General features: G+C 38.8%; 1 protein-coding gene and 1 long non-coding RNA gene across 4 annotated transcripts in view; one reads left to right on the forward strand and one right to left on the reverse strand.

Annotated features, from left to right (window-relative positions):
- Window positions 1-16,956, forward strand: part of KCTD5 (potassium channel tetramerization domain containing 5) — a 33,403-nt gene extending 16,447 nt beyond the window's left edge. For 2 of the 3 annotated variants that reach the window (XM_087730848.1, XM_087730849.1), the window contains 2 exons: window positions 5,749-5,874; window positions 14,285-16,956. In XM_087730848.1, the coding sequence (XP_087586974.1) occupies window positions 5,749-5,874; window positions 14,285-14,314 (156 nt within the window). In that variant the 3' untranslated portion in view covers window positions 14,315-16,956. Of the gene's footprint in view, window positions 1-342; window positions 2,040-5,748; window positions 5,875-14,284 lie in introns of those variants that run through there. The other variant, XM_087730850.1, reaches the window with a different exon arrangement.
- Window positions 13,891-25,476, reverse strand: LOC148052070 (uncharacterized). The gene is made up of 2 exons (XR_015698667.1): window positions 25,294-25,476; window positions 13,891-14,389 (listed from the first exon to the last, which is right to left on the reverse strand). It is a non-coding gene; the product is annotated as an uncharacterized LOC148052070 (long non-coding RNA).
- Window positions 25,477-25,666: the final 190 nt, after the last annotated feature.

Consider the following 25,666-nt stretch of genomic DNA (forward strand, 5'->3'; position numbering starts at 1 on the left):
AATTTTAAAAAAACAAAACAAAACCCCCCTAGTTATTTAGTTAAAAGTTTTTCTTAAGAAGAGTTCTTACCTTCTCAATAGGTAACTTCTTTTCCTTAAATCTTCCTCCAAAGTTAACAGCCTTTGATCCATACTTGTTAAGTAAAAGTGGTACAATTTAAACATTAGGAGCCCTGTAAATAAAGCTTTGAGTTCACTGGGTTCAGAAAGGGACATTTCTGTGTTAATCATTGTTCCAGTTTGAGTGTATTTCATCCACCTAATAGCCAGTTAAGTTCCGAGTTCGAACCCTTTATTTCTGGTAACTGAGAACTTCACTCTTTTTTTTTTTTTTTTTTTTAGGTGGATGAAATATATTAAAAACTGGAACAATGAATAACAGAATTTTTCAGAAATAAAATATGGAGGAGTCAGGGGAGAACAAACCCAGCAGTTTTAATTCTTGTCTCAAGTGGAAAGAACATCCTGGGGTTTTTTGGATTTATTTTTTTGTTGTTTTGTTTTTTTCCCACCTTGGGAAATTTTCTTGAAAACCAAGTGTAGAATCATAGCTTCACTCATTGGCTTTTTAGGCCGTGTCATCCTTCCTGCTCCCCTCGCCCTCAGGTCACTGGTTTTTTAATTGCTGTGTTATTTCCCAGTGTCCAAGAGTTTGGGAAGGATTTTTTGCTAACCAGTAACATTGGAGGCAGTTTCCAGTTCTTTATATAGCTATGCTCCATTTTGAAGTGTCTTATGTGACTTGATTCAGGAACCTCGTGTTCTGTAGTATTTTTCATCAATAAAATACTTGGAGTACTTGTTCTTTTCCTTGCTATATATATGGTTATTCAGTCTGAAAGATCAGTATGACATCATGAAGATAACATGACACTAAAGTAACTTGACAAGAGCAGAACCTTGCCTATGAGTTTACACGGACACTTAGCCATGCAATTCTAGATTTTAAACCTGGACTGTTGCCTAGCTATATTCCAGAATCTGCTTTCAGTGTACCAAGCACTATCTGTTTCTTGCAGTTGTATAGGTAACATTTGGAATATGGACTTAATGCACTGGGTTTGCAAACTTTCTGAAACCGAGTAGGAAATGTGGCCTGTTGTTAAGGACGTGTATGGTACAGGCAGCATGATGTTTTTCATGTGTTCATGTCCTAGATAGCTCAAAGTAAAATTCAACATAATAAAATGGGAGATCGGGGAAGGCAGAGAAGAAATGAAGGCAGGTATAAAATAAAAAAAAAAAAAAAATCTGGAAGGGAATGAGTTTTCCTTCCTCCTAGATTTGAAGTCTGACAATTGCATTAAGAGACCTGAAATAAATATGCTTGCGGTCCTGGTGTCAGTCATCAGTGCTGAGTTTAACGGCTGATGTGTATGTATCTTCATAGCCTTTTGCAAATCCTTTGAGAAGGCAGTAGAAGTGAACACATTAAAACTCTAAAAGGTGTAGAGGCTATTCTTACATTCATACATCTTGATTCTGTAAAAAAAATTGAGGGGAAGACTTTCTTTTATCCTATCAACTGTTAGTTAGTATAATTAAAAATAAAAAGACAAGCTTTCCAAGACAAGCTTTCTAGTGTACCAAGAGTTCACCATGTCTGAAATAGAAGCAGTAATATTCAAAGATTAAGAATACTTAAAATAGAATTTAAGAATAATTGTTACAAAATCATTTGACCTGTTCTCTCAGCTATACCACTTTTATCATCTGTTTTTCTTAAATAGTCTTTTGAAAGACACAGTTATCCTCTCACAGAGCTGCAGACTTCGGAAAAGTTCTTCAGAAAGTTACTTCCTTATTGTCCCTGAAATCAGTCTTAAATCTTTCCTGTTTAAAAACAAGCCCGACCATAGCTAGGCATCAGGTAGTCTTTGTCCACCTTTACTTATGCCAAACTGTGGGGTTTTTTTAACCCTTTCTGATTGTCATATTTTATCGTACTTAAAAGTTCAGGCTTTATGAGACAGGAACTTCTCTGCTGTTACTTCTTTGTCTTTTCAGGAAAATCCTGACCTGTATTGGCACATCAAGCAATATAATGCAAATAACTATATTTTTGTTGAATAATAATAATAATAATAATAATAATAACAACAACAACAACAACAACAACAACAACACTTTCTATTCCTGCCTTTTTTAGTTACAGCTTACAGTCCGCTAATGTCAGCACCCTTATTCCATGCAAACAATGAATGGATCATGATCTAATGCAGTTTCTGTGATAAGTAACATCGGCATTTTCCTGTGCTCGGTTATGACGCTGTTGGGGCTCACAGGGACGCTCAAGCAGGATCACGCTGCTTTAGTAAGGAGTGTAATGAAACAAGTCATGGAAGGAAAAAAACAATGAGGAAGAATACATACATGCATGTATATGTATGTATATATAATCATACAAATCTATGAAATTCAGTGTTTCAAAATGTTCTTCTTCTCCTTCCTTAAGTTCTTGGTCATTAAAACTCTCTCTGCTGTTTAAGCCCCATGATCCAAAAAGAGTTTGTCCTTTCAGAAAGTTGAGAAAGTAGGCTGGATAATCTGAAATCCTTTTCCTATGCATTGTAACATGTTTTGCAGACCTCAGATTACTCTGATTTGTTGTGGGTTCTTATGGGGGGGGGGGAAGGGGACGACACAGGGTGGGGGAGTTTAATGATTCCTTCCAGTTTACCAGCATCCTTCTTAAAGTGTTGCCACCAACACTGGGAACAATGAGGTGACTTTCGGAATACAAGTAATAAAATATTGCTTTATTTCTGATCATACTTTCTGACACAACGGTTCAGTCCTAATCTGCAGTCATTTTCCATTGTTTCTTTTTCTGCCATCACCCTTATTGCTGCTGATGCATCTCAAAAAGCTACAATGAAGTTTCTAGCATGCTATTGATACTATGAACGCAAATAATACATTCTTAGTTGCACACATATGGAACTGCTTACAAGAGTATTGTGTTGGAGTTTTGAAGAACTTGTGTGTAATATTGGAAAAGTGACTTTATCTTGAAATGCACCAGCTGATTACTAATGGCAAAAAGTCATCCAGCTGTTTTGCTGTCAGCTAAATCAATAGTCCTATCCAACTAGCTAATAAGTAGTCAGTCTGCCATGTCTCCTAAAAAGACTTAGGTGCAAAAGGTCAACTTATTTGGATTATGAAGCATTAGTTGGGGGATGTAAGTAGCTATCAACTGAGGACCTGTTAACCTTGTTGAACCAGGAGTGATGATTTGGCTGATGTTTGGATCTTGTATCATATCTGCTTTCAGAGAGGTCATTTATTTCTTTTGAGTGTCAGTGAGTAAAGAATTATTTTTTCTTCTGGTAGTTGTTATCATAGCTTATCTGATAGCAAGTTCTTGCCATTTTGCAAGAAGAAAAGTTGATTGTATACTAATTCAAATCATATGCTTGGATTTTATTCTTCAAATTTCTCTTCAGAGAAGGTGAATTATGCATGGCTTTATTTAAACATGTATCCAACTTTTTGAATGTTTTCTAGCCTTTAAGTGGGTTAAAAATACTGTTTAAAATAGTCCTACATTTCACCTCAATAGTTGAAGCAGTTACTGTATTTGTATTATATGGTTTGTAATTGCTATATAATATATAGTATAAACTTTATACCACTTTAACAGGCTTCGAGCCAACTTAATTGCTTTTTTTCTGAAAATTTGTGCATGATATTTTTTGCTGATAGGGAAGAGAATCAACAGATCAATCTCTATACATGAAGTAAGTCTGGGTTGATTTTCCAGGTTTTCAGTGGACTTTCTTAGTCCATTTTGTGCAACTAAGGAGCTAGTTACTTTATGGGTTTTGTGATTCTATATCACACAAATATGTTATGGTGCAGACTGCAGAGTATCCGTTGTGAAAGATATCTGACTTAGCATCTCAAGATAAATGGTGCCTTTGTATTCCAATGAGGATGTATTGGTGCCTCAAAAAACCCCAGGGTTTTGTAATTTCATTACATGGTTTTGGTGGAAGAACTGTCTAGATCACATTCATTTTTGATCAGCCTGTGTTCATTACTGACTATGTATGTATTTTGCAGAACTAGAGTGATGTTAGGAGTGGAGGAGGGAGGGAAAGGGTTCTAGTGATCACACCCAGAGAGTGTAGTTAAAGTAGGTAGCTTGAGACTGATAAATTTTGGTTGCCAGTACTGTTCATTGGAGGCTGACCCTTGTATGCTGTAATGCTATCAGGGTCCAAAAACTTTGACGTTGCCTGGGCCTGGCATCAAGTTGGTTCATTGTGCAGACATACTGCCTGCTGCTCTTTGTAGACATTGGCTCTGTCTGTGGAGGTGCTTGCTTGGCCGTCTTACCACAGTGCTGGAACATCTGAGCATCTTTCTCCTCTCTCTCTTTAAAAGTACAATGAGGCTTTATTTTCTCCCGACAGTGGTATATGGAAGCTGCTTTTAACCTTGGTCTACCTTCCACTTCTGTTGGGGGAATAATCTTATCCCTCAAGTACAGATTGTGGATCAAGATTTCATCTTGGCTACATCTTCCTTGCTTTAACAAGGCTTTTACTCTCTTTGGTGCTCTGCTAGACTAATGGCAGTACACAGTTTGTTTTTAGACAGTAACTACAGTGTTTCAAGTGCTGTTGCCCTAAAAAACAAGTCAAGCTTTTTCTATGGGGCCGTTACTAGGGGACTTTAATGATATAATAGAGATTGGGGAATAGGACAGCCTTATCACATGTGTGGGGTGATTTGGTAGGTAGATTTAATACAGTTTTGGTAATGACATTTAGATACAGTGTATCTGTGCAACAGGTTGATTTTTAGGACTTTGATCTGTGTCAGTAGTAATAGCACCATACATTATCTTGTCATGCTTTTGAAATAAACCTTTAAAATAAATGAACCAGCTACATCTGAATTGATTCTGGCTTGGAAAGGCAGGCTGTGTAAAGCTTCTAGCATTAGGTAAGTGTACTGTATGTAAGGTAAGACAAGTTACATGAAATTTCTGCCATTTGATAAACATGCTGCATATGAGGTAGTACTGATGTTGAGTATATCCTTCTTTCTCAGTAAATTGTCATTTATCATTCAATATCAAGATTTGTAGAAGCTTGTAAATATGTCGCATTTCATTATACATGGCTTCTGCTTGTAGCGCTTCCTTAATTAACTTCCTTGTAGCAGTACATATGAATTTCAGATGTTAATATTGGTGTCCCACCATACTGTGTCTTGCTGTTTTCCAATCAAATGCAAATTTTGTCTTTGTCCACTCAAAATACGTTTTAATAGAAGTACTGTTATTCTGTAAGTAAATGGTGGGTATCCCTTTAGGCTAAAGTGCTTCCTGCATGCAGCCATTTACATGTTAAATCATGCTACATCAAGATACCACACACAAGCTTTTTAAAAATTAACTTTGGATGATGGGAAGGTTTCCAGTAAATAACAGAAACAGGGAACAGTCTAATTCTCCACTGGCCTGCCTCTGTAGCCTTTTCTTTCAGAGTATAATCATAACCGTAAATCACTAATTCTGTAAATGTTTACAAAGAAAAGCTACGTTTATCTTATCATCAGAATGTCAGTGTATTTGTCAGCATCAAAACATTTGCATTGAAGTGGAGAATCATGCTTCAGGCACAACCAACAGTCTGAAGAGTAAGGAGAGTTTGTACTAATGATGAGAATTTATGGAATTTGTTTTATGTGGAAATGCAATTGACTTTTTTTTTTTTTTTTTACATCTTTCAGCTGGTCAGTATTGGTTCTTCCTATAACTATGGCAATGAAGATCAGGCTGAATTTCTGTGTGTTGTCTCAAAGGAATTGCATAACACTCCCTATGGCACAACCAGTGAACCCAGTGAAAAAGCAAAGGTAAGTTACTAGACGTTGGACTAAAGTAATGGTATCAAATTGGGTGGGTCTCAGAAAGTTGTGCTAGGCCTACCTCTGTTCTGGACCATTAATTAATTGCCTTTTTTCCCCTCACTCATGACTAATAATAGTTCCCTGTCCATTGTATGAGAGACTGTAAATGGTACAGTCAGCATGCATTTGTTACGCCAAATGGGTTCTTTAAATGCAATACTCTGTACTGTTCCTGACACCTGTCCTGTTTTTTCGAGTATTGGCAGGTATTTGCTGTTTACAGTTGAGAATCTATGTTTTGTTTCTTATGCATTTGAATGCTTCCTTATTCTGCCACTGGTTCTGTTGAAAACTGTTTTTCTTGCCTTAGTTCAGCTGAAGAAATCTTACTGTCAAGAATGGAGATTGTAATATGCTGTCTCTGAAAAACATAATCATGTGCAATATGTTATAAAATGAAGGTATTTGTTGGCTTAATATTTTCAGGTTTCTACCTAGTTCTCTACTTTCTGTAACCAGCTTTACAAAAAGATTGTAATGAGAACAATATCTTAGCATTTTACTCAGTTGTCTTTCAGAGTTTGTACGAGAGAAAATGTAAAAACACAACTGAATAGTAATAAGGCAGATCAGTTACGTATGTAAGTGTATTCTCTTCCATGCATATTGAACAGTTCTTATCATTGTATTGTTGCTTTGTATGAGGAGATGACTACAGACAAGCTGGATACTTCTGTAGTTGGTTTAAAAGCTTTTCGTTTAGTATAAGTAGATGGGAAACAATTAGTAAAACATCAAAGGTTGCTTTTTCAAGAATCACCTTCAAAGAAATTAATTTTGAGATAATGCTAAGAATTGGTCTGGGGCTTCGCACTGAGGCCTCAAATAGATAAAACTTCACTACTTTCTGTGCCATGTAATTTGGGTATGCAGCTACATGTATGGAGACATTTTTGTAAACTGCATTATGAAAATACTCCAAGCTTTATGTTGGATTCTTAGTGAAATGATTAATTTATGCTCTTTTGTCATTGTTGAGATAAAACTTCCAAAGACTTGTAAGAGATTAATGTAGTCAAGGGTAAACAGTGAACCTGGGTAAGCCACGGCTCACTCTTTCCAGAACCCTAGTCAAGGTCTGCTTTTGCCAGGATGCTTCAGGAAAACTTTAAAAGTTGACAGGTTAAAGAGGTGTGTGGTAATAATTAAGCGCCTAGATATGTACCTGAAATAAAACGTGGAATTCTAGAACCTAATAAACATCTTCATAAGGAATGGTAGTACATCTTCAGGGAACTTCAGAAGCTGCCAGAGTTACATGGCATCCTTAATGTAAAAGAAAATATGGATCAAATGAAACTATTAAACCCTAAATACAAAAGCTAGTTCAGAGTGCAGCAAAACTCTGTAAATACAGTAGCTCTGAGAGATGCTGAATCTTAGACTTCTCCATTGAAGTGTTTCTTGGTCATTGTTTCAGAGAAGAGAGCAGAGCATAATTTGACCGGGGTGATGAATAAGAATTACTGTTAATTTTGGTTGGAGATATAAACATTCTCGCCTTTTGTCCTGGAAGAGTTGAGCTGTTGCTAGCAATTAATGGCAATACTTTGAAGAATCATTTTTTATATATTGTGTTTCTAAAAGATAAATTACTTTTTGTATAGGTATATATTGTGCCTGGGGGAAAAAAAAAAAAAAGAAAATCCACAAAATTTCTTCTTGGTTGAGAGGTTTCCAACAGCTGTGTTCAGGAATCTTGACTGGACCTTGGGAGCTGTTTTCTCAATAGTTCCCTCTTAGCCAGCGCTAATCCTCTAGTCTGCAATCTGTTCGTTAGTGTCTGAAATGGTCTTCATGAAGTTCATACGATTGAAATTCTGGTATCCAGTGATACATACAGAATAAGGTGTTCATGTACTGAGAATAATGTGTTCACGTACTGGGACTGACTTTTAGAAGCCATGAGAAAGTCTTCCTATTACTTTTACGCAGGTTGGGTCAGAGAAAACAAAAAACTGCCAGTATGTAGTTTTTATTGACAAGCACGTCAATTTTAATTAATAGTACTGGACTTTCAGAATAGGAAAAAGTATTTTCTGATAGCCCATCTAGTCAAGCTTCACCTTCATTCATTCTTAGAGACTTCTTTTCTTGTGTCTTCTTTTTTTGGAAAACAAGTTTGCATAGTAAGTTAGTAGTTGACTTCTGTGTAACCTTCTAATACACCTAAGTGAAGGAAATTAACGGCACTTGGGACATTGACTTAAATGGTTCCAGTGGCTTTTACTGGTAGCTGTGGCACTACTGAAAGATAACCTGTATTCCCACGAGTATTCTTCTCTTTCGTACCACTTTGTTGACCTGTCGCTCTTGGGACAAATGAGCAAAGCTCGTTCAAAACATCTGCATCCAAAGTTAGATTCTCAAGTGCTGTCCTTTCCCATCTGTGGCAAAGAGTACACGGAGTTAAGGTACCAGCTTTACAGTTTTATTTAAATTTTCTCTATACCTGTGGTCCCTATTGTTATGTTGCATGGCACTATTGGCTTCTATCTGCTGACTTCAGGACATTTGAAAAAGGAAGTTTTCATGAAATCTGTAACGTTCCTCCTTGAAATTGTTTGTTGTCATACTTTCTTACAAAGGGTGGGGGTGCCAGATAAAAGTAAATAAATGTCATTCCCAGATGCTTCAAGTGTAAGTGGACTGTACTTTCTTGCAGCTCTGGCTCACTTGCAATCTTTTCTTTTCCCTTCCTTTCTCTATACTCGCTGCATGCTGCATGCCACTCAGAGTGAGGATGAAGAAACGGATTACGATATGAATGACTCAGATTAAGTGTAAATGTCATGGTGAGCACTAGCTGCCCTAGGATTTTACCCAGCTGCTTTTCTGCCCCATCCAATTCCTACCCCCACTAGTGCTGTCCTTTGGCTAGTCCTGGTGGTGTGTGTGTTTGTGATTATAGTTGTGGCATGGTTAGCAAAGATAGAATTCCTGTTCTGGATGTTGCTTCTTTGACAGAATAATTAGTGTTGCTGTTATAAGCTGTATTGTGATTGGTTCCTTTAAAGCTTTGCTCAGCAGAAAAGTTCTTCATGTAGATTCTAGGGTCAGAATTGCTTTTCATTTTTATTTTCCGTGCACCAGCTTTTCTGTCAAATGTTTTGTTTTACCTTTAGAGGCATCTGATACAAACTTACAGTATACATTTTCAGTAAATGTGTGATTTTTGCAATAAATTAGCAAACTTGACTGAAGTGCAACGTAGTCAAAAGATTGTCTTCTCTGATAGTTTTGAAACTAATAATTTTTTAATCAAGACCTGGCAAATATAAGTAAATAGTGTAATCTCGGTGCTACAGTTATACTTAGCACAGGAAACAACTCTCTTTGGGGAGGGGTCAGGTCCTTTCCATTGTAGTTTGACATCTTATTGAAGATCAAGGTACTTTAAAAGTCACAAGTGGAAGAACACAGAAGTTGCATCAGAAAAAACAACTTTTGCAACCTTTTCCTAACATGTCTGCAAGCACTGCTCGTATTTATTCTGCTATCCAATTTCTAGAAGATAACGTATCATTGAATGTTGAGTGATACAGTGTGTGGGTAGTCACTTTAGCCTGTATAAATTGAAGATATTTACCATTGCATGAGATTGAACTCCAGCTTCTCACCTTTACACCTGAACTTTTTAGCTGTAAAGCAGCCTTATACTTATCTCTGAACTGTCACTTCCACATGGCTGAAGAAGAACCTACATCTTTTCTTAACTGATGCTAACAGAAACTACTGCTGAGGTAGAATAAGGTCTTTTGCCAAGGTCTTCAGGAATGGCTGCAAGGAATGGGTCAAATCTGGAGCTTTATTGAAAGAAATAAACTGGCACCGTGCTGGAATTGAATGCAAGATTCTTAAGCTGCCTGAGAGACAAACAGTCCTTAAAACGCTATTCTATCTGCAGCAGATTTATTTTGAGTGGGAGGAAATAGTTCTCATGTTCTGCTTCCCTAAGAAGCAATCACACTCATGCCCCTAGGATATGAGAGTTCATTCAGCATTGTTTAGAGTTTATAAGTCAACTTTGGGTCTGGTGCACCTGGAGGAAAAACAGAACAGAAACATGAAAAGAAAGAAAATTCTGAACACAGCAGACCTGCACCAGGGTCGGGACAGTCCCCAGTGTCAGTACAGACTGGGTGATGAATGGATTGAGAGCAGTGCTGCAGAGAAGCACTTGAGGATACTGGTGGGTGAAAAATTGGATATGAGCCAGCAACGTACACTTGCAGCCCAGAAAGCCAGTTATCCAGGGCTGCATCAAAAGCAGCGTGGCCGGCAGGTCGAGGGAAGTGATTCTCCCCCTCTACTCCACTCTCATGAGACCCCACCTGGAGCACTGTGTCCAGCTCTGGGGTTCCCAGTACGAGAAGGACATGGACCTGTTGGAGTGGGTCCAGAGGAGGGCCACGAAAATGATCAGAGAGAGGGAGGGCTGGAACACCTCTGCTGTGAAGAAAGGCTGAGAGAGTTGGGGTTGTTCAGCCTGGAGAAGAGAAGGCTCTGGGAACGCCTTATTAGCAGCCTTCCAATACTTAAAAGGGGCTTATAAGAAAGACAGAGAAAGACTTTTTACCAGGGCCTATAGTGACAGGACAAGGGGCAATGTTTTTAAACTGAAAGAAGGTAGATTTAGATTGGATATAATGATGAAATTCTTTACTCTGAGGGTGGTGTAACACTGGAACAGGTTGCCCAGAGAAGTTGTGGAGGCCTCATCCCTGGAAGTGTTCATGGTTGAGTTGGGTTGTGTGGGGCTTTGGGCATCATTTCAAGCATTTCATGTAGTGAAAGATGTCCCTGCCCATGGCAGATGATCTTTAAAGGTCCCTTCCAACCCAAACCATTTGGTGATTCTGTGATCTAAAGTGTGTGGACAGAGGAGCATTATTAGTGAAGTCATCTGTTTAGCTAGTAGAGCATGTTCTCAAACGAAAACTTCTTCTGTGCCTGGTTCTGCTCCAGACATACTCCTCAATCCTAGCTATTAGCGGTTTGGGAGAAGACCTGCCATAATTGTTTTCAAATTTTATTGACCTCTGTTAGTGTTGAGACATCTCTTGGCATTTTTGCCCAGTAAGCCACTAAAATTTTTAGGAATACTCTTATTAAAGGGTTTTTCAGGAGAAAAAAAAAAAGGAGGAATTTCAAACTGCAGAACAGTCATCCTTTCAGTATTTAGTAGGTAAGTACAATTTTGATAGAGTTCCTGATCATTGAAATTCAATTTCCTCTTTGGACAAAGTCACTGCCCATGACTACAAAAGATCCTCTTTCACACGGTTTCTGAACAGGGGTGGATGGAACACCTCTGATGAGAGCTTGCTGATCAGAAATCGTTTCTGCTTCAGTAAAGGTAGGGGTTACAGAAGTACCAAGCAAAATGTGTTAAAATATTGTCTGAACTGATAGAATTTTCTGCTTTACGTTGGGTTTACTGGCTCAGTAAAGTGTGTGAAGTTCAGTGTCCAGATCTGGCTTAGCTTTATCTTATTGTATGTGTTCCTGAAGCTACAGAAAATAGTTCTAAGTCTATTAATCTTAGAAGTATATTTATCTTCTAGGGGAAGAATAAACTCAGATGTTTCATTTTAAGTTGGAAGGATTCACAAAGTGAATAGATCCAATATTATTTTCTAACTGCACAGGTGCTTTTTTCAGCCACGTTTTTGTCTCTGTTGGAGATTGTTTCACTTACTGACTACATTTGCTGGGTTAGACTATTACCCGCTATGGGGACATCTACTCCAGCACTTTGTCCTCAGCTGTGACCAACAGCAAATACTCGCGGAAAGAGTTTAAGTATGAAGCATTTGTCAAATTAATTCCTGATATATTTCCCTACCTTCCAGTAAGCCTCAGTTTAGGAATTTTGGCTTCAAGCCTGCATCCAGATCATTGTATGCAAGCTACAATGACACTGTGATACCATGAGTAGGTATGAACGGCACTATCTTCTGTAAGTTTGTCTAATCCCTTTTGAATATATTATACTAGCAGTTGCTGAGCGATTTTGAGGGCCTGGCTTTTCCTCACAGAATTCACTTGTATCTTTCCTGCAGTTTCATACGAAATGCTTTTTGCTTAGTATACATAGTAAATTATCTTCATGAAATAAGCAATACTTGCATCTAAAATATACCCTAAAGCATGTCATGGCCCATGGGAAACATCTTTCTGTATTTTGGAAATTTATCAAAGCAGCTGCAGTGACATCTGGCTTCATAACTTCAAAATAATAATATTGAATTTGAAATGAAGAAGAACTTTGTATGCACAAAGCGAGATCCAGGTACTGCAGGAAGTGCAGTGAGCAAGTGATAAAGTGGATTTATTTATTTTTTTTTTTGTTAAGCTAACACTGAACTGTCTTTGAACTGTCCCTGAGGCACACAAATGGGGACGAGTTCTTCATGAACTCCAGTCCTTAAAAAATCCCGTGGAGTTGTGCAAAGCAGGTGAGACCTTACTTGACTACAGTCACTATGAAAGACATATTAGGCTTGATGACTGATAGAGGCTGATAGGTTAAATTATCAACATTTTAACGATATTAAAAAGAAACCAAATACCTAGACTTTTTTTATTTAAAACCACACATGAAACTGCTGTTCTGTGCTAAGTGGTTGCCAGCCTTTATCCTACAAGCACAAAGATTGAAGTGTTTGTGTGTGCTGTCAGATTCTGTGGGTCCTCTGGGATGGAATGTGCTACTGAGTACTAGCATCAGGTGTTTGTCTTAATATCACACTACACTGAAATCATCATAGAAGGAAATTCTACATTGAAGACAGCTATGCCATTGTCCAGGGACTGTGCCTTTGCTTTCTTTCAGCTTTTGAAATCAAGAGCCCTTCCCAGTACTAGGAGAACTGTCAAGAAGCACAAGAAAATGAAGTATCATTAGAGATACTTTTACTTACAGATTAACATTGTTAAGTACTTGTGCTCAGTACATTGGAAGCTTTGCTTAGTGCTTTGTTTGGCTACTGTCACAATTGGTTCTACAGTTTGCTTAAAGGCTTCCCTGCAGTACTATGTAGTCCGAGAGTTGATCGTGATTGCTGATTGCCATTCAGTTTAGAGTAGCAACATGAGAAATGTTGTTGCTTGGACAGTGAATCCTAAGGCTCGGATCCTTTCCTCACTGGAGGAGCCAAAGAGAATTGAAACAGGAAAGGAAAAAAATAGTCAAATTGTAAGTAGAAGAGGTGGTCTTCATGTTGTAAGATGCTATAGACAAGGATTTCTAGGTTTTTCAGGGGTAGATACTTTGTTTCCATTAGACTTCAGTCGCTATGTTTAATATATGCCTTTTAAAGAGAACATTAAGCAAACCAACTGTTTTTAGGAAAAATCCTTTTACTCACTACAATGGGAATCTCAGTTCCTTGGTAACAGTGGGAGAATCAAATTCCTTAGAGAGAATTTTTGAGAAATACATTCTTCTGCATGAAGTCAGAGCCTGCATTGCCTCTCAGCTGCCTGGCTTGGGTGTTTCAAAGGATAATGATGGACAAGATAATGCATGAAAAGTTAAATGTGTTATGTCCTGTGTCCACAGAAACAATTTTCATGTGGACAAGGATGCCTAAAAAACTTGTGAGATCTTGCATGAGCAAATAATATTAATGTAAAAGTATTTTAAAACTGCTGTTAGAGTAGTACTTATTTTCATATAGCTGGTCAGTCCAGCTGATAAACTTTGTATGTCTGAACAGCATAGTAAAAGCCTGTGAACAAATGTAGTTGGTTGACTTTAGTTCATGCAAAAGACCAAGCCTGGGTATGTTTCAGTTTTTAACTCAGTCTGTTGATTTAAATTTTGCCAGCTCGTACTCTTGGCGTTCGAGAACTTCTTGTGTCATCTCACCCAATGTGCCATTTGTACACGTTTTGAGTTGCGAGTTCATGTTTTCAGTACTCATTTATGGGACACAATTTGCAGCTGAAACTTCAGAGTGTTAAGGACATTTTACTGGAACAGGAAAAATGAAGATTAAATTCAATTTCTAATAAAGTACCCAAGTTCATTTACCTAAGTATCTTCAGAATTAGGATGAGGAGAAATGGCTTACTTTTTACAACTACCAACCCTTAAGCTTTCGTTATATTAATCATAGTTCCTAGTGGTGATTTACATCTGTTTTCATTAAGTTTGGTAGTAGACATTGTATGTATCAATCTGTCTTTTTTCAGCTTTAAAGCACAGACTTCAGGAATGTCCTTGAAGCAGCTCCCTGACACTTTATCAGTTATTTGAAATAGTCGTCATGTTGCTCTTTGACTTCCATGCTTTAGGAATGATCTTGAGTGAATTTTCATTTATAGAATTTTTGTTGGTTTGTTTCAGATTTTGCAAGAACGAGGTTCCAGGATGTGAAGACAGTATTGAACGGTGACAATTTTTTCTCTTTTATTCCAAGACGCAGTGAATTGTCACACTGAAGAGGCTCGGCTGCAAAAGAAAAAATCTGATTTAGACAATTTTCTGTTGATCTGGGTTCAACCATTTTTGCCTATAAGCTGGTGTTAACTGGCTGAAAGCATTGCAAGATTACATAATGGGAATAGATGGTGTGGGAGTGTGTGTTAAGTTTTGGTTGTAGTGCATGGTTGTACTCTCTTGTGGGCTGACTGACACTGGTCATTTGAAAAGAAATGACCATGCACTCATGTTTTCCTCTGAGACATGTAGCACTTAATGTCTGGTGCTGGATGACCCAATGTTGATCAGTTTGGAGACATTTTCCTACTAATCATTGTAAACATTTAAAGGACAATGTAATTGGTGCTACACACACACACACACACACATTACAGCCCACAAATGCAAATATTTGGGCCTACATTGTTTCAGAATCAGTGGCAGCCCCAGCTGACTGTGTTATACTGCACATTCCTTATGGCTCTGTGACATACTCTATTATGTAATAACAGCCTAGGAGATCAACTGAAACTAGCACGTAAAAAGTTACACAACAGACAAAAGGTTTCTCTAAAGGAAGGGTGTATGTATTGACTGACTGGATTTATAGCATATTTTAATACCGAAAGGGAAGACTAAACTCAGAAAGAATGGCCTTCATCTGAGTTGTTCTTGATGTTCCTTCTGTTAAAACAGTCTCCTCCTGCAAAAGTTATGCTCCAGTCTTAGCCAGATGTTTGGAAGGGGAATCAAAATTCACTTAAAATGAACAACTGAACATTCTGTTTCTTTTGAGATGTTTGTACTCATATGTGTGTTTGTGCTTTTATAAAATGCCTATAAGCATTGAACTCTGTGGATTATGGTAGAGATTTTTCAAGAGCTGGAGGTTGTACAGAAATATGGCTGGCTAGTCCTAAATCCCTGTCTGTATGACTGGGATTAAAATCAACCTTGAGTGGGAACACAAGCTCATCCAATTGAAAAATTTAATTATTGCAGACATTCAGGATACCTGTAATGATCTTTCTCTTTCTATACTGTTTCAACTATGCAGTTAAAGAACACTGTTTGAAGACATCTGGTACAGCTTTATTAGTTCGTCCTTGATGAAGGCTAATACACAAGACTGGAGCTTTTTAATACACTATGTTTTGAGCAAAAGCTTTAGCACATCTGTAAAACACATAATGAAATTGACAGTATAAAACTCAACTTCATTGACTTATGAAAGCAGTGGAAGGGAGTTTCAAAAAGCTACAAGATTGTTTTGAATTCTAAAGTTTTCGTTCTCAGTAACTTTAAAATTTATGCATATACTCTAGGTAATCCTTTACACAAAAACCTGATTTTCAAACACCCAGGGTCTACTCTTTTTTTTTTTTTTTTTTTTTTTAAAGGACTTATACTATACATTGATAGAAGTTTGGCAGAAACAATTTGTAAAAACCATTTCTACTAAGCAGGTTAAGCAATGGGCTAAATGTTTTGTCCATGCGTCTAATGCTTGAAAGGGTTTGTAATGCATTTTGCGACTTGGATGTGGTCTGCACAGGAAGCTGCTGGCCCCTCCACAACGACACATAAAATGTTTGTCTTTTTTTAGGATGTTAAAACTGAATTGAATTTACTAAAAATGTAATTGTGTAGGGGGAAATGTTTATACTTTTATACTTTTTTAGGCACCCATATTTTATCAGCTTAAATTTAGCACCCAAATTTCCCCTAAATAGTAACAGATTATCTTGTGTATCTGAAAATAAGCATAACAGTTGTCTGTGTTAACTGCATATTAAAACATTTCCTCTGCTGCAGTAGTCACTGTGTTTTTAAACAGTATGACTCCACCGAATTCTCTGAGCTCCCTAGCTCATGGAATTGCAGCCAACCATGTTTCTTGTTGTTTTCTTGATGTGCTCTACAGAGTAATTTGGCATTGGCCTAAGTGGATTTTAATGCGTAAAATATCTGTTTTACAATGATCCTTTGGAATCAGCATTTCTGTTGTCTCTCTTATTTAACCCAAAAAAGATGGAATATTTTATTTCATAAAATGAAATTTTCAAGAATGACAGCAGCAAAGCATGAGTAACAAACTGAGCAAACAACAAATTTAGAATATGTAAAAGAGTGGGTTTTTCTAAGTATGGGTTTTTCACTGGAGCATTTTCAGTTTAAAAACATGCTTTTATGGTGAGATTACCTGCAATCTAGTTTACATTGTATCCCTGTTGTAGCAAATTTTGGGGAAATGAGTGGTTAATCATTTTGCACTTTGTTTCCAATACCTCACAAAGATTTTAAGGAAGAAAAAAAAAAAAAAAAAAGAACTTTAATAGGCAGGTACCTTGTAAATTATTTTAAATATGCTGTTGTTTGAGATCACCTGAACTAACTACTTTCCTGTTCTTGCTAATGTCATTATTGCTTTAATTTTTGTGAACATTTGAGGCTTTCAGATAGATGGAAGTGCTACCGTATGCCTTTTTCAAGGCATTAAGAATTGATCCCTAAATAAGTTTGGTTTCTTTTTATTTGACTCTTGTAATTTCAAATAAAGTTAGCTACAGTAACAAGGTAATTGCATTAGAGTCCAATCTACATCACCAGGTTTTGCAAACGTTGCTTCGTCTCTTAAGACCTTGCAGGATGAGGTAATGTACTGATATAGTTTAAACTGGAGTCCTTTGTTTCTTTTCTGTCATTTGGAGAGTATTTACCTCAAGAGAACTGTCTATGACTCTGTAAAGCTGACGGGTTCACTAAGGGGCTGTAGTTGAAAAGCTATACTGCCAAGGCCTTTGACGTGAACTCTGGATTTACACAGCTCCTCTGTTCTTAAATCAAAACAGTATTCCAGGTTAGAATTTCAGATCCTGAGCACGAAGAGATCATAGCAGAAGGAAGTAAGGCAGGAAGGGAGAGATACCAAAACATAACAGTTAATCAGGGTGACCTCTCATGAAAATGTAAATTCTGTGAAAGATTTAACTTTCTACCCTTTTGCTATACGAACATTTAGTGAAGTTGTTTGGTGTGTTGTCCGTGGAACGGGAGGTTACTTCAGCAGATGATTAGTGGATTTTCAGTGAAATTCTTTAAAGGCTTTTACATGACAAACTTCATGCAAAACTTGTTTAAAAACAGAGAAGTTCAAATTTACCATAGCAATTTCTTGCTTTGAGTTAGGAAACAGATAGCATACTGTTGGCCTTAAGTTTCGTCAGAGGCTACTTTTCGGTATTGGAGGTGACATTTTTATATTAAATGCTTTTGACTTCTTCAAGCAGCAATTAAATGAAAGTTTATCAGCAATGAACAAGTCATTCTGAGGCCTCTCAGACATGAATGTCACCTGGTCCATAATAACTGGCTGAAAGTATACTCTTGACTCAGCAGCTCCCACAGTAAATGTGAAATAGATTTTTTTTTTTTTTTTTTTAAACAAAAGAGACAAGGTTACCTGGAATTTTCTCCTACTTACTGTGGGGTTTCCATGGATTATGGCTCATTGCAGTTTGTTATCCCACAGTAATTTAGTTGTGTGTCAAAGGCCTGAAGCCTTAGAAGCTTATATTGATTCTCTACTAAACTTTCAGTCCTCAGAATCATATACTCAGAAAATTTTGAAAATGTACTGTGTTTTTTTCAAACTCAGCTAGGTTTCTTGTAATGATAAAAGTTCCTTTCATCTTCCATTGTAGCATTAGTAAAAGATATTTCTAAGAAATTGAGCCCAATGTATCCATCCAACTTTTTTGTTTTCAGATTTTCTTTAGACAATAGCTGTGTAGCTCCATTTCTACCAATGTGAACGCACAGTTATGATTGATTAGAAACAGGACTGTTTCCTGAAGATACCAAAATTGAATCAATCTCCTCTTTCTCTGAGAGAAGTTTTTTTTCAGGAGAAAAATGAACACTTCTAGCAGATTAAACAAAAGAAAACTTGATTGTAGGCATGCATAGGGAACAGGTCTGTTGAGTAGGATGATGGTGTTTTCAGAAGACTGCTTCTCAGAACAGAACACTATTCTGTGAACATCTGTGGAGATTATTGAGAGTTGTCAGTCTCTTTTTGAGCAGTAGAGAGCTACCACCAGCAAATTAACACACATTAATTACAAATTACTATTATTATTATTATTATTACTAAAATGATCTTGGAATGCAAAAATACAATAGTATCTGACCGAATGAAATTACCTAGAAACTGGATTATATTATATATTGTCCAGTCATTCAGGTATTGAGTACTTGAGAAGTACTGAGAGAAAAGTGAAGTACTGGGCTTTTCATGGAGATCAAAGTCGAGTGAAAGAGAGTCTGGAGATGAAGCCTGAGATTTTGTTCACTTGAGATGTGATAAAATCCGAAAGTGTCATTCTCCTATTTTATTCTCTCTCTCACCACATCAAAAGCATCTTTTGAGTTTTTCAAATTAACTTCTTCAATCAGCCCTGAAAGGTGGGGCCCTTGAAAGGAGATGAGATTTTGTTATGCCTTTAGCAGTACCTGTTAGCTCGGGACAGTAGGATTAAAACTTCCAGTGGTCATTGGAGAAGTGTCTCTTCTAACACAACAATTTTGAAATACATTCGGTCTGAGGATGCTGCCTGTTACTTCATTATAGTTTAGACTGCAGTTATCTCCAGCTTTAAGGACAATCTCAGGATCTTACCTGGGTTTGTGTATAGAATTATTGATTCTTAAGATAGTATAAATATTCAGTTTTAAAAAAAACATGGAAGGCTCTCTGAACTCAGTGTCATATAACTTTTCTTTCTTTTGGCTCACAGCAATTGGGAGCTGTCTTTAAAGGCTTCTTACTGAACTGAGGCTTTAAAGGGCTAAATAGATCTTATTGTTCAGTTTGCCTACATGAGTGTCAGACAGAAGGAACTCTTTCCATTTTCAATGCAGAAATGCTAAGGGCTAAAATCCTTTCCAGGGCTAATTTGAAGTTCTGGAGACACATAATGTTAAAAAAGCAGCTAGTCTGTTTTTTCTTTCAACTCATGGACTCTAAAATAATTTTTACAAATGTCTGAACGAGTTATAGATATAAGTGTTCATATATGGCATGGAATTTCAGTATCCAGCTTGGTAAGGAATACACTAGAGAAGACAGTACACTTGCCCACCACTTTATTATTGCCTATGCTGAAATCTAACAACTTTTATGAACAGCGCTGGCAATAGAGAGACTTTGAGGAAGATTCTGCCCCAGGAAATTGTCGCTGAATATTTCATTGCAACTTAGCTGTCCTTTACTTTAGCAAGGTCTACCAAGGCGTAAACTTCTCAAAAGTTTGGTGAATAGATACTGCTGCAAACATAGCTTTCTGGGCCCATCAAAGGGTTCTTTTTAGGATGCTGTGTGCTAATAACTACTATAATGAGAGAAACTTTTTAGAATGTTATTTTGCTACTTTGGAGGGGGGGGGGGAGGTTCTGTGACAGTGCACTCTCCTTGCCTTAGAAAGCTGAGCCTAAATTTTGATGTGACTTAACACCTGTTGAGATTTCCAGGCCTGGTCATCTGAAATGTAAGAGTTAATGTATTTATGTACATGATTCTTGCTCCTTTTGAAGATTTTCCAAAAGCTTATGCACAACTTTACTCAACCTGTCTACCTGGAACTGAAACAAGATCACCAAACTGAAGGAGTATCAAATGGCAACTATTTCCACCTGCTTCTGTCCTGAGCCTCATCTGAGCCTAGCTATGAAAAATCTATTTCCTATGGACTCTCTAGGCCCACCTACCCAATTCAACAGATGTTCTTTTTTTTCCCCTTTTCCCCCAAACCACTGGTCTCAAAATTAGTTGTGCATCAGCTGTTTGTGTTAATACCCAAGTGGCCATACTTGCAACATGTTATTTCCTGGATAGTGGATTAGCAATAACACTTTATTTTGTGCCAATTCATTATCTCTGAAGTGTTCTTACTGCAGCAAAGTTTGAGTTTTGATCTGGTTTTAATGCTTTTGCATTAGCCAAAACTCTTAGCACAGACATAGACAAGAAACTGAATCCAGGGAATTTCCCTGGATAGAAATCTGCTAGGGCTTCCCAAATCATTTGAAGATGGTTACGGTTAACCATCATTTTTAAAACAAGCATACAATTAAAATGTGTGGGTATTTTTTTAACCTCCTTTTCATAACACTAGCGTATTGTAAACTGCATGAAATAAACCTGTTTTTTCCCTTTTAAAGTCTGATGTCTTAAATCTTTCTTTTCTAAAAACGTTAATGTTGACATTAACAGTGTAATATCACTGATATTCCTAGTTTAGCATTTCAGATATAAAACGTAGTTGCATTTTTGCGCAGTGATTCAGAGGAGTAATACTTTTTCCTTTGTAAAGGAGAGGTATCCTCTTCTGCTGCCTCAAAGACTGTCACAAAAAAGTCATGTTTATTCAGATATATATATCCGCTGGGAAATTAAGGTATTTTCCTTTGCGTTTACTATGACTGTTGCTGATCATTGTAGTAGGAAATAGTCCCCTCTGGTATGGATATATAATCACACCAAAAAACATGTACCAAGTTTTAAGTAATTGGTTTGCATACATTTTCTTTCACGCAACTCACAAATCACCCTGCCTAACTTCACAGATTTATTTTAGAATCCAGTACTCTGTTTTTTAATATAAATGCTTCTTTTGTCTGAAAAATTAGGCTAACTGAAATTGACACTTTGTAATAAGGCTAACATATAAGAAATGTAAATAAGAAGCCTCTTAGTACATGTTCGCTGCAGAAGTTTTAAAGATGGAAATGGCTGAAGGAAGGAAATGATTAAGTACCAAGTACAGGTTGCTGAAATTATTCAGGTGGTTTTACACCTGTGCCCTCTGTAAGTATAGAAAAGTTCATAATTCAGTATTAGTATTGAGAAGACCACTGGACTGCTCTTATTTTCCAAGCTGCTAGTAAGAATTAAGTATGAGAAGCTAAGACCTGTGACCTCTAAAATCTTAGAGGCTATACAGTTACGTATGAAGTGAATTTCATCTTAACAGTTTAATCAGTTTTAAATGCAAAGCACACCCTAATCTTTCCTTATATATCCAGCAACTTTAGGAAAATGGTGTCATTTTACTAAATGGTTTCCCGGGTTTTAATGGCATTTGAATTTTACTAAAGTAAGTACCAAGTACAAACATTGCTCTAGTAGAATTTAACTGATCAACATGTGCATCTGTATTTTTATTGGACTGTCTTACTAAAAGTATTTGCACTTTACAGTCAACCCACACTACTTTCAATCCAAATTCCTACTGTATGTATCTGTAGCTTCAGGCGTCTTCACCAGTTAGCAAAAGTGAGAGCATAAAAGGAATAACTGTGTACCCTGAACCAGAAACCAGTTAATAAAGGGGACATAAGTGAAGTAAGTCATGAACATCGTGTTTGGATCTCTTATAACATTTAGAGTTTATTTGGAGCTAGCTTTCCTTTCAGTGGGAAGTTTCACTTCAGAAAGATGAAAATGACCCTGCAAATTCATCTTTCAGTGTGCTGAAGTCTTGCCTGGCAGTCATAAACAAATAGTCCATATTTATGTGACATTCTCTGAGATTGCAACATGCACAATTTCAAGAGAGAAATCCCGTGAGCGGTGTGTTATGCCCTGCTTTTGCTAGTGTCACTGGAATCACTGGGAAAGGTATACAGGGGAGTACGTGTTTGTCCTGGTTCTGCTGAGGGCATTTGCTACTGGCGAAAGATTTCTTAGCTAGAGTGATCTTTAGTCTGATTTGGCATAGCTGCTATTGCACTTTAACAGCCCTGCTGAAAGTCTCTGCTCCAAATTGGTGCAAAGACACCGCCAGACATTCCAAATGTATTTTCACCAAGTAACATGCAACTGGTGTTTTCATTAAGTTCTTTGAAACTCCCCTCTTTCCCCAAGTCACTTGTGACTGTCAGGATGTTTTCTGTATACACAGCTGCTAACTGTCCTCCATCTCTTCTCCAGCACTTACTAGTTAAAAGGAATAAAGAAGGTAAGGCAGATGCTGCCACAGGTATCTGTGCAGTAGAAAAAGAGAAAGCTGGGCAGGAGCCAGGGCCCACAGGAAGGCAGGTATCCTATTGCTGTATCATCCTTGTGATACCTAACTGGCTAAAGCACAAATGTGAACAGGAACTGTTCAGTGCAAGAGAACGTAGTTACTGTTCAATAACTCTCCGTATATTCACAGGAGAGAAGCTAAATGAGGACCTCATGAGAACAGGGCAAGTGGTCCAAGGATTTGGTTTGTTTATATGAAGGTGCAATCGTTATTTTGCATTCTTAAACATTTCTGTGATATGTCACTTTCGTATTTTTCACTGCAATAGAGAGATGTTGAAACTGCCCACCTGCATGGGAGGAATTCGAGCCTAAGGCCAGCCTTCACCAGTGGAGGTGAATCCAAAGACTGAAAAGTCAATTTCAACTCTTTCTCTGCACCTGGTAGATGGGCAATTCCAAGCACAAACTCAGCCCCATCCTGGAACGAGACAATGGTCTCATCATCTTTGATAATGTATAGCTGTTGCAAATATGGCTGCGGAAGCTTTGGAAGCAGTTTGTCCTTTTCCATCTCTGCTGGGAATGAGGTCTCTTAAAAACATTAGCTAGTTGACACACTTTTGAGATTTAAAACAGAGATCTTGGTATGTCCAGCAATACCCATTGCTTTGGCAGCTCAATGGTTTTCTTGAGACTAGAGAGGTAAAAACCAGAAAGAATACTCGCCTTATCCATCCTTTCTGTAGGAGTCAAAACCAAAATAAATTTAAATAAGAATACGAATTGTTCAAGGGGGAAAAAAGCCTGGAAAGAGCTATAACAGACCACTCAGCTCATCCCCTTGGCTAAAAGGAGGAGCGGCTACAATTAAAACACATGTTGTCTAACTAAAGCCCCTGTTGCGAATGGGTGATTTAGAATGCCTAAGGAATCACTGACAAAGGTATTAGTAAAAGTGGTTTTAATACAATCTTGTGAAAGTGCGACTTAACAAATTTTGATGGCAAGGTTCACTCTATTAATTACTGCATGGAAGAATCATACAAAGGAAAACTGAGTTACACTCGAGTTAGAATGATTCACAGAGAGAGTGGAAATGCAAAGAGTAAGGAAGACCCTCCCATTGAGTCACGAGGTTCAGAATAGACCCCCTTGCTTTCTAAACTCCTGATGGAGCTTAGGTGCAGCATGGTCCAATCTTAGTCTCAGATTTGGTCAACGGTTTATGTCTAAGGGATTGACCATGCAAAGTTTAGCTAATGTTTCACTAGCATCAATTCAGCAAGCAATCAAAGTTACCAAGACAAAATCAAAGTTGCCATGCTACAAGTTTATGTGGGATATTGGGCGCTTAGCAAAGATCTGCCGTTGGTAAAAGGTCTCTCTGCCTTGAGGAGCAACCTTGAGAGGTGTCCCAGCTCAAGGGGAGATCACCACTATGCAGCCACGCTGCCTAGCAAGGAGAGCTCAAAGAAAGCTCACTTAGGCTGTCATATTTATAGGATAAAGTGGTTGGCTTGTAGTCAAATTACATGCCATGGAAAAGGTATGCAGGAGACTCCTCATACCCACAACTTTCTTTGTTCCTTAATAAATGAGTTTTGGAAAAGCCACCTGCTATTCATGTGTTAATCGCATGGTTGGTGCCCCAAGCTCATGTGCATCAATGCTCACTGTGTTGCTCTGCTCCTTTGTGGGTTTTCAGAGTCCAGATTGAAACTAGAGGAGTTCCTGGCCCAGCTACGGCTCAGGCCTTCACCTTTTCCAGAACCCGCACCAAATCACTGCCAGTCTGGTCAAGGGGTCGAGCACATCCGTCACAGCCCCAAGTGATGAAGACTCCATGCCCGTGCTCTCCGCATTAGGCAGCCTAGTGTTGTAATATCTTTGCCAGTAGAAGGATTTTTTTAAATGCCTCACCTCCATTTTTCTTACTGAGGTTCAAACTGATGACATCTTGCCCCCTCTGTTATGGATGCGAATCGTAGAGGATTGCCTTACCCTGTGCAACAGCCTTTCATTTTCTCAAAGACGGTTTAAAGCTCCACATTGTGTACATCATATTTGAAGTAATACAAAAAGAAAAAAAATTGACAAAATTTTAAGTGGGAATTTTAAAAGCCAAATAGAACAAAGCGTGAACAAAAATGTCCAGCAATGCCTAGATTCATTCTGCCAGCTTTAGGTGCCAGTTGTAACCGAATCCCAGTTGCCTGGGATTATGAAGAAACAGAGTTCCCGCCGTCGGCCTGTTGGTGTGCCCAAGGGGAGTTGCTCTTGCAGGCGCCTGCTCACCGGGTGGGATGCTGGGCAACGAGCTTCCTAACGTCAGCTCATATTTTCATTAGGGCCCATTCAAATCCAAGTCATTATTTATTGAAATAGTTAATTCTAGAGTTCCCGAGGAGAGAAACCATTTCGAACTTTAATAGCACATAGACCATAGTTGAAGAAACATTAGCAAACACAAGAGCAGCGCGAGGCATGGCTAAGCGGAGGTTTCAGGACTGAAATTTCTTACGTTTCATTAAAATTAGAAAAATAAGACAAAGACGAGAACAGAATGTGACTCATTCCCTATATGCCACTAAAAAGGTATTCTTAGAAACCAACAACAACAAAAGAAATCCCCCCCCCAAAAAAAAACCCAACGGGAAACAAACCCCAGAGGGCACGAAGCGCGCCGCCTCTCAGGGGCCCGGTACAACAGCAGCCAACCCGGGCCGCGCGCACAGCCGACGGCGGCGCCAGAGGAGGCCGCAGCCGACCCCGCGCTCTGCAGCGGGCGCGCGGACGGCCCGCGCCGCGCTCCCGCGCCGGGGAAACCCGCGCCCGCCGCCGCTTCCTGCCGGCCCCGCCCCACCCCCGCGCCCTCTGACAGGCTCTCCCGCCCGCCCCTCACCTGCGAAAGCCCCGCCAGGGGCAGAGCCCCCGTCCTCCAATCAGAGGCCCGGCTGGGCACAGTGGGTGGGGCCAGGCCAGGCTCGAGCGCGTCCCGGGGCAGGCGCGGCCGGGCAGACCCGCGCTAGCGCCCTGCGAGGGAGCCGGCCGTTCCGGGGCGCAGGTGGCTCGCTCGGCGCCCGAGGTAAAAATTCACTCGGTTCCTCGGCGGGGGCCTGCGGGAGCCCAGGGGCACGAGGAAGTGGCTGGGCTTGAGAGAGCCCCGCTGGGGTTGCCGCCTGCGCCCCGTGCTCAGGCATTGTTCTGGCCGCCCCTGGGTCCTGTGCGGCGAGGATGCGTAAAGCGTGGCGGACGGGTCGCGGGCGGGGTCACAC

Source organism: Nipponia nippon, unplaced genomic scaffold (genome assembly GCF_047370975.1).
Source record: "Nipponia nippon isolate SJK-2023a ecotype South Korea unplaced genomic scaffold, ASM4737097v1 scaffold_5, whole genome shotgun sequence".
NCBI classification, from domain to species: Eukaryota; Metazoa; Chordata; class Aves; order Pelecaniformes; family Threskiornithidae; genus Nipponia; species Nipponia nippon.